A 13407-nucleotide genomic window follows, 5' to 3' on the forward strand; every position below is an offset into this window, starting at 1 on the left:
TTTGAAAACAGCACACACCGGCCACTACTGGCAATAACCAGGGTGAGGGGCCACGGGCTCTAACAGCCCCAGAACATCCTGACATGAGCTGCAGGACAAACTGCAGACATCTGCCACAGTTAGCAACCGGCTCCACCAATCAGCCCGAGGGAGCGGGACCAGGCACCTAGGAAATAACCTTGGGGCTAATCCCAGCCAATAGGATTAGGGCCGGCTGGAGCGCGGCCATGACCCTGCTGTGTGCTGTGTCATGGCTCCTGTGAGAGGCCCCCAGCTCTGTCACTACGGTTACATGCAGATTACTCCCAGAACGCACTTGATCTGATTTTGTCTGCCAGACAACTCACTGCACATACAGGTCAAACCAGGAGTAATAGTGCTCCCACGTACCAGCAGAGTACTACATGCAAGTAATAGTGCTCCCACGTACCAGCAGAGTACTACATGCAAGTAATAGTGCTCCCACGTACCAGCAGAGTACTACATGCTAGTAATAGTGCTCCCACGTACCAGCAGAGTACTACATGCAAGTAATAGTGCTCCCACGTACCAGCAGAGTACTACATGCTAGTAATAGTGCTCCCACGTACCAGCAGAGTACTACATGCAAGTAATAGTGCTCCCACGTACCAGCAGAGTACTACATGCAAGTAATAGTGCTCCCACGTACCAGCAGAGTACTACATGCAAGTAATAGTGCTCCCACGTACCAGCAGAGTACTACATGCTAGTAATAGTGCTCCCACGTACCAGCAGAGTACTACATGCAAGTAATAGTGCTCCCACGTACCAGCAGAGTACTACATGCAAGTAATAGTGCTCCCACGTACCAGCAGAGTACTACATGCAAGTAATAGTGCTCCCACGTACCAGCAGAGTACTACATGCTAGTAATAGTGCTCCCACGTACCAGCAGAGTACTACATGCAAGTAATAGTGCTCCCACGTACCAGCAGAGTACTACATGCAAGTAATAGTGCTCCCACGTACCAGCAGAGTACTACATGCAAGTAATAGTGCTCCCACGTACCAGCAGAGTACTACATGCAAGTAATAGTGCTCCCACGTACCAGCAGAGTACTACATGCAAGTAATAGTGCTCCCACGTACCAGCAGAGTACTACATGCTAGTAATAGTGCTCCCACGTACCAGCAGAGTACTACATGCAAGTAATAGTGCTCCCACGCACCAGCAGAGTACTACATGCTAGTAATAGTGCTCCCACGTACCAGCAGAGTACTACATGCAAGTAATAGTGCTCCCACGTACCAGCAGAGTACTACATGCTAATAATAGTGCTCCCACGTACCAGCAGAGTACTACATGCAAGTAATAGTGCTCCCACGTACCAGCAGAGTACTACATGCAAGTAATAGTGCTCCCACGCACCAGCAGAGTACTACATGCAAGTAATAGTGCTCCCACGTACCAGCAGAGTACTACATGCAAGTAATAGTGCTCCCACGTACCAGCAGAGTACTACATGCTAGTAATAGTGCTCCCACGTACCAGCAGAGTACTACATGCAAGTAATAGTGCTCCCACGTACCAGCAGAGTACTACATGCTAGTAATAGTGCTCCCACGTACCAGCAGAGTACTACATGCAAGTAATAGTGCTCCCACGTACCAGCAGAGTACTACATGCAAGTAATAGTGCTCCCACGTACCAGCAGAGTACTACATGCAAGTAATAGTGCTCCCACGTACCAGCAGAGTACTACATGCTAGTAATAGTGCTCCCACGTACCAGCAGAGTACTACATGCAAGTAATAGTGCTCCCACGTACCAGCAGAGTACTACATGCAAGTAATAGTGCTCCCACGTACCAGCAGAGTACTACATGCTAGTAATAGTGCTCCCACGTACCAGCAGAGTACTACATGCTAGTAATAGTGCTCCCACGTACCAGCAGAGTACTACATGCAAGTAATAGTGCTCCCACGTACCAGCAGAGTACTACATGCAAGTAATAGTGCTCCCACGTACCAGCAGAGTACTACATGCTAGTAATAGTGCTCCCACGTACCAGCAGAGTACTACATGCTAGTAATAGTGCTCCCACGTACCAGCAGAGTACTACATGCAAGTAATAGTGCTCCCACGCACCAGCAGAGTACTACATGCTAGTAATAGTGCTCCCACGTACCAGCAGAGTACTACATGCAAGTAATAGTGCTCCCACGTACCAGCAGAGTACTACATGCTAGTAATAGTGCTCCCACGTACCAGCAGAGTACTACATGCAAGTAATAGTGCTCCCACGTACCAGCAGAGTACTACATGCAAGTAATAGTGCTCCCACGCACCAGCAGAGTACTACATGCAAGTAATAGTGCTCCCACGTACCAGCAGAGTACTACATGCAAGTAATAGTGCTCCCACGTACCAGCAGAGTACTACATGCTAGTAATAGTGCTCCCACGTACCAGCAGAGTACTACATGCTAGTAATAGTGCTCCCACGCACCAGCAGAGTACTTCATGCAAGTAATAGTGCTCCCACGTACCAGCAGAGGACTACATCACAGCCACTGAAACTGCAATTAGGAACAACAAAATGACTGAATCGGAGGCTGCAGACCTGAGGTTACGTGTCACAGCGACCCTGAAGAGTGCCAAACCACCGCCTTCAAATATCACATCTGAAGAGAGAAAAGCACTTTCAGCACTGGAAAAAGATCATAGCATCAACATCCTCCCAGCAGACAAGGGGGGTGATTCTCAACGCAGCTGATTACGAAGCCAAAGTCCACACCCTCCTCGAGGACACGACCACATACGAGCGCTTGAAAAGAGATCCGACCAGTGGCTACAAGAAGAAAGTGATAGACTGTTTACAAAGGCTGGAAAAAGAGGAAGCGATAGACCGGCCTCTGTATTACAGACTGTATCCTGGTGAAACCATGCTTTGCATTTATGACCTTCCAAAAATACACAAAAAGGAGGTTCCACTCAGACCCATAGTATGCAGCACAGATTCCATCACTTACAATGTGGCCAAGCATTTAACAACTATATTGGCTCCGCTTGTGGGGAATTCGGAACATCATGTGGAAAACACGCACAACTTTGTGGATAAAGTGAAACATCTCCAACTGGACCCAGATGACCTCATGGTTTCTATGATGTGGTGTCCCTGTTCACCTGCATCCCGACCACTGATGCAGTAGCAGCAGTGAGTATCAGACTGCAGGAAGACACCACCCTACAGGAAAGGACCAAACTGACACCTGAACACATATGTAAACTGTTGGACATCTGTCTGAACACCACTTACTTTCAATTCCGGGGACAATTTTACAGACAGATTCATGGCTGTGCCATGGGCTCGCCCGTCTCTCCCATAGTGGCCAACCTGTACATGGAGCACTTTGAGAAGAAGGCACTGTCCTCATTCTCAGGCATAGCTCCAAAACTGTGGCTCCGCTATGTCGATGATACTTTTGTAACAATCAAGAAACAAGAGCTGGAAACCTTCTCTGATCACATCAATGCTGTGGACCCACATATCAGGTTTACAAGAGAAGACGCTAAGGAGAATCGCTTGGCCTTTCTTGATTGTTCCACGATCAGAGGAGAGGACGGGAAACTCCAAATAGAAGTATATAGGAAACCTACACACACGGACCAGTATCTGCTCTTTGGTTCCAACCACCCACTACAGCACAAGCTGGGTGTGATCAGAACCTTACAACACAGAGCTCAAGGTGTGCCCACCAGCTCAGAGGGCAAGAAGAAAGAGGAAAAACATGTCCGAAATGCCCTCTCAGCCTGTGGTTACCCCGCTTGGGCTCTCAACAGAGTGAAGAGAACCAAGAAGCAGGACAAAAGGGAAACTGAACAGAGAAGGAAGGGTGTTTCTATCCCTTATGTGTCTGGCCTGTCGGAAAAACTGCAGAGAATTTTTAGACAACACGAAGTCCCTGTTTATTTTAAACCAGGAAACACTTTAAGACAAAAACTGGTTCACCCAAAGGACAAGTTGCCGACTCAAAAACAGAGCAATGTAGTTTATTCGATCCAATGCAGTGAAGAAAGCTGTAAAGAACGTTACATAGGTGAGACGAAACAGCCTCTACACAAGAGGCTTTATCAGCACAGAAGAAATACTAGTTCAGGACCTCAGAGTGCCGTGCATCTCCATCTTGAAGCCTCTAATCACTCGTTTGAAGACGGTGAGGTGAAGGTTTTAAGCAGGGAGAAAAGATGGTTTGAAAGAGGAGTTAAGGAAGCTATTTTTGTTAAAAAAGAAAGACCTTCTTTAAACAGAAATGGAGGGCTTAGGTTTAATCTTCCTGTTATTTATAATGGATTACTGAACCCCTGGAAAGGTAGAGGACATTCAGATGCTAATCAGGTACTCAGGGTGGTTGAGCCAGGGTCTCACAAAGACAAAGAGGTTTCTAATAGCCCATTAAGATTCTGAATAGGCTAGCTCGGTAGATACAAGGGGGGAGTTTCTGTTGAAACAAACAACTCTTTCTACTTCAGGAAGGCTCCTCCCAATGGGCGGGTCTTACCACAGAACAGTATTAATATCGGAGTTCTCGACCTAAATTCTGTTATTGACAATGACTCTTGGATGAGAGTCGAAACGTCTATTTTTTCAAACTGAGTCCAGATGACTACAACTGAAGCTTTTTCTACTATAGATTAGAACGTTAACAAAGCAATTGACGGGCAAATCATTTTATCCAATCAACCATGTTGACATCTGCCCAGGACTGTCCCAGACAGTTCCTCACGTTCCAACATCAGAGTGAGACAGAATGTGCTGAGGAGACACTAGCCCTTACCTGACACATGTATGTCCGGGGGACAGATGTCCGGGGACGGGCTGGACACTTGAGAAGGCTCTTCCGCGCACATCTGAAATCAACACACTAGTAGGTGAAATCATGCTCTTTGGTTACAGTGATAGTCCCTGTGAGTGACCTCTGACCTCAGGCGAGCGGATGTGCACTTTGAGGCGTCCCGCGGCTCGCTGGACCCCGCTGTGGAGAGACGTGCTGCTGGGGAACGGGCCTTTCCCCGGGATGAAGGCGATCTCCACTGCACTGTCCTGCCTGAACACACAGCAGGGGGTAGGTCCTGTGTTAGGTCCTGTGGTAGGTCCTATGATAGATCCTGCTGTAAGCCCTGTAGTAGGTCCTGCTGTAGAGTCCTGCAGTAGGTCCTGCAGTAGGTTCTACAGTAGGTCCTGTGATAGGTCCTGTAGTAGGTCCTGCTTTAGTGTCCTGCAGTAGGTCCTGCAGTAGGTTCTACAGTAGGTCATGTGATAGGTCCTGCAGTGGGTCCTGCTGTAGTGTCCTGCAGTAGGTCCTGTAGTAGGTCCTGCTGTAGTGTCCTGCAGTAGGTCCTGTAGTAGGTCCTGCAGTAGGTCCTGCTGTAGTGTCCTGCTGTAGGTCCTGCAGTAAGTCCTGTAGTAGGTCCTGCAGTAGGTCCTGCAGTAGGTCCTGTAGTAGGTCCTGCTGTAGTGTCCTGCTGTAGGTCCTGCAGTAAGTCCTGTAGTAGGTCCTGCAGTAGGTCCTGTAGTAGGTCCTGCTGTAGCTTTGCTTTATTCCACCTGCTTCTGTTACTTACACCAGAACCTTCCTCAAGAGTACACACTGTTACACTTTTACACTGTCACACTGTTACACTGTTACACTGTCACACTGTTACACTGTTACACTGTCACACTGTTACACTGTCACACTGTTACACTGTTACACTGTTACACTGTTACACTGTCACACTGTTACACTGTCACACTGTTACACTGTCACACTGTCACACTGTTACACTGTTACACTGTCACACTGTTACACTGTTACACTGTTACACTGTCACACTGTCACACTGTTACACTGTTACACTGTCACACTGTTACACTGTTACACTGTCACACTGTTACACTGTTACACTGTCACACTGTTACACTGTTACACTGTCACACTGTCACACTGTCACACTGTTACACTGTTACACTGTTACACTGTCACACTGTCACACTGTTACACTGTTACACTGTCATACTGTACAATAAAAGGCTGGTGTAAGTTCCTGTGTGAGGTGTGAAGCCATTAAAGGAAACATGGAGCTAAACATAACAATGCTTGTGAGAATTTACAACTCCATTTGGATTGTTGCAGAAGTGAAAACAGTGTGAGAGTCTTACCTGGCCTTGACCCGGTCCAGCATGCTCTTGGCCTCCTCGTGTGTCACTCCAATCAGGGACTCTTTGTTGATGGCAATGAGCTGGTCTCCAGGCCGCAGCCGACCGTCCTGCACACACACGTCACGTGATTCAGTTGCGGACGGCAAGTACACACGTGTTATTAATTATTAATTACTATTTTCTCTGATTGGTAATTGATTGATGATATGATATTAAACAGGGGTTTAAGATAATCAAAAGAGTGGTATTGTAATGGCAGAAAATGGGTCATGTCATGTCATTCTAATGTTGTTTTAGGCCATGACATGTCACGGAATTAATATCTTTGTTGTTCTCCTGTGTGCAGATGGGATAAGAATATGAGGTCCTGATTATACTGAATATCTACTGTCCGGCGCCTCTTAATCATCAATTAATGCGTCAGGACCGGATTCAGTGTGGAAATGGTCTTTGATTAAACCTCTGAAGAGAGAGCTGGAACCGTCACAGACGTGATAGTCTGGTCTATCTCTTTTTGAGCTGATTTGGGTTGTGATTATGTCATGTTTGTTACCACCTATAAAAGGTGTACTTTGTAAATTGTAAAGTTAGGTAGGGACAGAACGAACTTGTCTTAGGGAGAGTGAGGGTGTTTATCCACTGTGCACGTGAATAAACTTCCACCTTTTGAGAGAGACCGAGAGACTCTGTTTCTGCTTCAAGTTATTGCCTGGTTACTCTTTACTTGATCATTGTTTACAGGAAACTGCCGTAACAATTCGCACACAGATACACGGTACACGCACTGTGATGTCGGACACACGCACATACACGCGCACGCACACGCACGCACACACACGCACACACACGCACACACACGCACTGCAAGCACGCACACACACGCACGCACGTGCAAGCACACACGCACACACACGCGCACGCAAGCACGCACACACGCGCACGCAAGCACGCACACACACGCACACGCAAGCATGCACACACACGCACACACACGCACTGCAAGCACGCACGCACACCCACGCGCACGCACACACACGCACACGCAAGCACGCACACACGCGCACGCAAGCACGCACACACATGCACACGCGCACACGCACGCACATGCAAGCACGCACACACATGCACACACTCACACACACGCACACACACACGCGCACGCACGCGCAAACACGCACGCGCACGCACACACGTACACCCACACACGCATGCACACACGCACACACACGTACACACGCGTACGCATACACACGCACACACACATACGCACACACACACATACACACACACGCACACACACACACACACACACACACATACACACGCACGCACACACACACACGCACACACACACATACGCGCACACACACACACACACACACACATACACACGCACACACACACATACAGTATGGGTTAGGGTTAGTAAGTTTTATTTTCTATCCTTCCTTGAAATATTTAAACATTTGAAATTGTTCCATTTCCATTTTGATTTTAATCTTTTTACATTATTTTGAGTATTTTTCTTCTATCCATCCATCATCATCGCCGGGGCAGCAGTCTAAGCAGGGACTCCTAGACTTCCCCCTCCCCAGACACTTCCTCCAACTCCTCCAGGAGAATCCCGAGGCGTTCCCAGGCCAGCCCAGAGACATAGTCCCTCCAACAGATGCCCGAGCCACCTCAGCTGGCTCCTCTCAACGAGCAGCGGCTCTACTCCGCGCTCCCCCCGTGTGGAGGAGCTCCTCATCCTATCTCTAAGGGAGCGCCCAGCCACCCGGCGGAGGAAACTCATTTCGACCGATTGTATCCGCGATCTTGTCCTTTCGTTCATTACCCAAAGCTCATGACCATAGGTGAGGGCAAGAACGTAGATTGACCGGTAAATCAAGAGCTTTGCCTTTCGACTCAGCTTCTTCTTCACCACAACAGGTCGACCATATCACTGCAGCCACTGCACCGATCTGAAGAATCTCACGCTCCATCCTTCCCTCACTCGTGAACAAGACCCGGAGATACTTGAACTCCCTCCACTTGGGGCAAGGACTCCACTGCCTCCGACCCCTGACCACACCCTCCGACCCCCTCCTAGAAATTTTGTCCATAAAAACTGAACAGAACCGGTGACAAAGGGCAGCCCTGGCGGAGTCCAACATGCACTGGGAACAGGTCTGACTTACTGCCGGCAATGCGAACACAGCTCCTGCTCCGGTCATACAGGGACCGGACAGCCCTGAGCAAAGGGCCCCGGACCCTGTACTCCTGGAGCACCCCCCAAAGGACACCCCGAGGGACATGGTTGAAAGCTTTCTCCAGATCCACAAAGCAAATATGGACTGGTTTGGCAAACTCCCATGAACCCTCGAGCACCCGATGGAGAGTCTAGAGGACATGCACCTGACGTCACTTGATTCAGTTGCGGACGGCAAGAACACACTGATATGCACACGGATACACGGTACACGCACTGTGATGTCGGACCTTTCTGCAAATTATGGACTTTCTGAATATGCTGCGAGGTTGTCAGACCCTCACAAAGAGCGTTATTTATCCAAGATTGGCGAGATAGGATGCCCAGACCCGTACTCCTGCCGAAAGTAATGTTACAGCCAGTGTTTTCAGCGAGTCGCGGCTCTTCGTTAGTAACACGCTACCCGGACATATACAATTACCTGATCAACAAATTGTCTTCGTACACTGCTGAAGGATTGACAAGTTTCAATAGCTTGGATGGCTATAAATACTTCGTGGCTGGATGAATTAAGGAACTATCTGAAAACGCGTGTTTATCAACTTGCCCATACTGATCATTAGCAAAGTAAGCAAGTTCAATTCAACCTCCCGTCAGCACTACGCTACTAAAATCATATTTCTACTGCCACGAAAAGTGTTCAAAATACATTATGTATGGCTACTTGTAGCCGCGGCAGGATGACTCCAATATTACGAAAAGACTGTGCTGGGTGACGTCATTTCCGGTGAGTGTGTCGCGTTTTCAGAGCTGTTCGTTCTTAGAGCCTTTTACCGATTAATCCACAAATTATACACACTATTTACGCATCATATTCACGAAAGTGAACGTTTGATTTCTCCGCAAACAATCCGGAGCCTCAAACCGCTCGCTTTTCAGTATTTCGTGGATTAAAAAGCCCTCCTCACTCTCTAGCTCCAGCCTGAACTAGCCTAGCGTAGCCTAGCCGCTAGCGTCATGGCTGGATCTACCTTTACCTGTTTGAGCTGTCATATGTCGAGTCAGAACCCTGGCTCCTTCTCTGATGATAGGTGCGTGAAGTGCAGTGTAGTGGTAGTTTTGGTTGCCAGGGTTACGGAGTTAGAAGCGCGGATCCGCTGTTTAGAGGAGCTTAAGTCCAGTTATAGTTCGGTTTTAGCGCGAGGGCTACCGGACCGCGCTGCAGGGCGTAGCATTAGCATTAGCAGTAGCAGTAAGGCCGAGCTCAGCCCCTCAGCATCTCCCGTGCAGCCGGGACTAGACCAGGAACAGAATAGGGACCAATTTGTGACAGTTCGGAGGGGACAAGGCGCTAAACACCAAACCTCAGAGCGCCGTGAGCTTCACGTCTATAATAGGTTTTCTCCCCTCAGCGATCACACGCCCGCTGAACACACTAGAGAAACTCTTGTAATCGGGAGTTCTATTGTTAGAGACGTGAAGCTGCCAGCTGCTAGTGTTAGGTGTTACCCGGGGGCCAGAATGGGTGACATCGAAGGAAACCTTAGGATCTTAAAGCAGAGTAGGACCCGTTTCCGGCGAGTCGTGATTCACGCAGGCGGTAACGACGCCCGGCGGAGACAATCAGTGGTGCTCAAAGTTCAAGTAGCCGCGGTGTGTGACCTAGCGAAGTCGATGTCAGACACTGTAATATTTTCAGGTCCCCTGCCCAATCGGATCAATGCTGAATTGTACAGCTGTCTTTCAGCATTCAACAACTGGTTATCCAGATGGTGCCCTCAAAACAACGTAGTCTTTATTGATAACTGGAGTGCGTTTTGGGGAAAGCCCGGGCTCATACGCAGGGATGGCATCCATCCGACTTCGGAGGGTACATCCCTATTAGTTCGGAATTTGACCGATAGTCTTAGTCGTGTTAAGTGACCATCTAGGGATGAGCCCCGGGCGCAGAGCAGCAGTTTAAGACGCTCCTCTGTCGCTGAACTCTCGCCCGCTCTGTCACATGTGAAGTATTCAGATTCAAGACAGATAGAGACTGTGTGTGTCCCTCGTGTCCCTCGTAAAAATAATGCCAAAAAGTCACATCTCAGAAAAAATATTTCAGGCGTCAGACCAAATAACAATCACAAATGACACAAATATACAAATGAATAAACACGTAAAATGTGGACTGCTAAACATTAGAGCAATTTCCTCCAAATCGCTCTTAGTTAATGAATTAATTAGTGACTATAACATAGATCTTCTAGCTCTAACTGAAACGTGGCTTCAACAAGACAACTACGTCAGACTAAATGAGTCCACCCCACCCACCCATGTTAACCCCACCCACCCAACTTTCAGACTGCCAGGAGCACAGGCCGAGGTGGTGGTGTGGCAGTGATCTCACACTCAAGCCTACTCATGAGCCCTAAAACTAACAATGCATTTCACTCATTTGAAAGCCTTATGCTGTCAATCACATGTCCAAATATGAAAAACCAAAAAGGAGTTTTGTTCATAGTTATCTACCGACCTCCTGGTCCCTATTCAGAGTTTTTAACAGAGTTTTCTGACTTTATATCAAACTTAGTGTTAGCCTGGGATAAAATAGTTATAGCTGGAGACTTTAATATCCATGTGAACGTGAGTGATGACTCTCTCAGTAATGCCTTCAGCGCCTTGTTAGACAGCATTGGTTTCACTCAGAATGTAAATAAACCGACTCACACTCACAAGAACACTCTGGATCTTGTCCTAACGTATGGAACAGAGATTAGTGACCTCATTGTCCTCCCTCAAAACCCTATATTGTCAGATCATTTCCTAATTACCTTTCAGTTTATTCTTAAAGATCATCCAGTCCCACAAAATAAAGTTATAATGAAAAGGACAATATCTGAAAAATCTATCTCAAAATTCAAAGAAATAATAGAGCCAATATTCAGTGACATGTCATGTGATCACGTCATGTGATCCTGCTGAGAACAGCTTTAGTCCCAGTTTAAGTGATCAATTTGTCGACTTGACCATGAATTCTCTGAAGTCTGCTCTTGACGTTGTCGCGCCGTTAAAACAGAAGGTCATTAGGCCAAAGCGCGCCTCCCTATGGTACAACCAAGAACTGCGTTCACATAAACAAAGAGTTAGAAAGTTAGAGGGATTATTTCGTCGCTCTCACACCGAAGAATCCCTAAAAGCATGGAAAAGTTGCCTGCTGTCCTATAAGCAGGCTCTGCGTAAGGCCCAAACCAGATATTATTCAAATCTAATAGAAGTCAACAAAAGTAACACTAAATTCCTTTTCAGCACTGTAGCTAGGCTAACAAACTGTCACAGTGCAGTAGAGCCCTCAATCCCAGCTACACTCAGCTCTGATGATTTCCTCCTATTTTTTAACAATAAAATAAAAACAATCAGAGATAAATTAGATGAAATTACCCCCGCTATTAGCCCTGAACTAGCCCAAGCTGTAAATCTAACGTCCCATATAAATCCACCTGTAAACTTAGAAAGGTTCACAGCTGTTGATCAAGCAGAGATAACTTCAGCCATTATGTCCTCTAAAAGCTCAACTTGTGTCCTAGACCCCATTCCAAGCAGACTCCTCAAAGACATTCTCCCCTAATTATAGACCCTATTCTTAATATAATAAATACTTCACTCGAAAGTGGCTATGTTCCACAGTCCTTCAAACATGCAGTCATTAAACCTCTTCTGCAAAAGCCTAATCTAGATCCCGACCTATTGGTAAACTACAGACCTATTTCAAATCTTCCCTTCGTCTCTAAAATCCTTGAAAAAGTTGTAGTAAAACAGCTTTGTCGCCACCTGCAGGACAATAACTTATTTGAAGTTTTCCAGTCAGGGTTCAGAGCCCACCACAGCACTGAAACTCCACTAGTTAAAGTCACAAATGATTTGTTATTAGCCGCTGACGATGGACTGGTCTCAATCCTGGTTCTGTTGGACCTCAGCGCAGCGTTTGACACCATCGACCACAACATTCTACTGCAGAGGTTAGAATGTGATGTAGGTGTTGGAGGAACAGCCCTCAGCTGGTTTAAATCCTATCTATCTGATAGGTACCAATTTGTTAATGTAAACCAGAGCTCCTCACCATGCTCTAAAGTAATTTACGGTGTGCCACAGGGTTCGGTACTCGGTCCAATTCTGTTTACTCTTTATATGCTGCCATTAGGCAACATTATCAGAAAGCATGACACTAACTTCCACTGCTATGCAGACGACACTCAGCTGTATTTATCAATGAAACCTGATCAGAGCGATCAAGTAGACAGACTTAGTGGTAAAAACCTGGATGACACTTAACTACCTGCTTCTTAACCCTGAAAAAACCGAGGTCATTGTGCTTGGCCCTAAGCATCTACGAGACGGTCTATCTGAGCAGATAGTTACACTGGACAATGTTAGTGTAGCCTCCAGTTCTACTGTAAGAAACCTTGGAGTCTTATTTGACCAGGAGCTCTCATTTAAAGCTCATATAAATCAAGCTTGTAAAACAGCCTATTTCCATTTGCGCAACATAGCCAAAATCAGAAGAATCCTGCCTAAAAGTGATGCTGAAAAACTTATCCATGCATTTGTAACGACTAGATTAGACTACTGTAACTCCCTGCTTGCAGCGTGTCCTAAAAGCTCCATAAAAAGCTTTCAACTGGTTCAAAATGCAGCAGCAAGATTACTAACAGGAAAAAAAAGAAGAGAGCACATTACGCCAGTGCTGAAGTCTCTTCACTGGCTCCCTGTCGAGTTTAGAATCAAATTCAAAATTCTTAGCCTACAAAGCCATAAATGACATGGCCCCATCCTACCTCAAAGATGCTATAGAACCATATACAACCAAACAGAGCTCTTCGCTCTTAGAATGCCGGCCTTCTGGTGGTTTCAAGAGTCTCTAAAAGTACTGTAGGAGGTAGAGCGTTTAGCTACCAAGCTCCTGTGTTATGGAATCAGCTCCCGACCCATGTTAAATATGCTGACACAGTCTCTTCATTTAAGTCCAGGCTTAAAACGTTCCTCTTCGAAATCGCTTATGGTCAGACTAGTTAAG

The 13407-nt window shown here is 46.9% G+C and overlaps 1 protein-coding gene across 6 annotated transcripts in view; it reads right to left on the minus strand.

The window, feature by feature from the left end:
• The window catches only part of LOC140357840 (syntaxin-binding protein 4), a 162326-nt gene that overhangs the window by 59504 nt on the left and 89415 nt on the right, over positions 1–13407 (minus strand). For all 6 annotated transcript variants that reach the window (XM_072442362.1, XM_072442363.1, XM_072442361.1 and 3 more), the window contains exons 9-11: positions 6164–6270; positions 4946–5069; positions 4800–4872 (exon numbers count right to left, since the gene is read on the minus strand). In XM_072442362.1, coding sequence (XP_072298463.1) covers positions 4800–4872; positions 4946–5069; positions 6164–6270 — 304 coding nt within the window. The remainder of the gene's footprint in view (positions 1–4799; positions 4873–4945; positions 5070–6163; positions 6271–13407) is intronic.

The sequence above is a fragment of the Eucyclogobius newberryi genome, unplaced genomic scaffold (genome assembly GCF_026437365.1).
Source record: "Eucyclogobius newberryi isolate DKJ021-1_F unplaced genomic scaffold, fEucNew1.0.hap1 SCAF_13, whole genome shotgun sequence".
Lineage (NCBI taxonomy): Eukaryota > Metazoa > Chordata > Actinopteri > Gobiiformes > Gobiidae > Eucyclogobius > Eucyclogobius newberryi.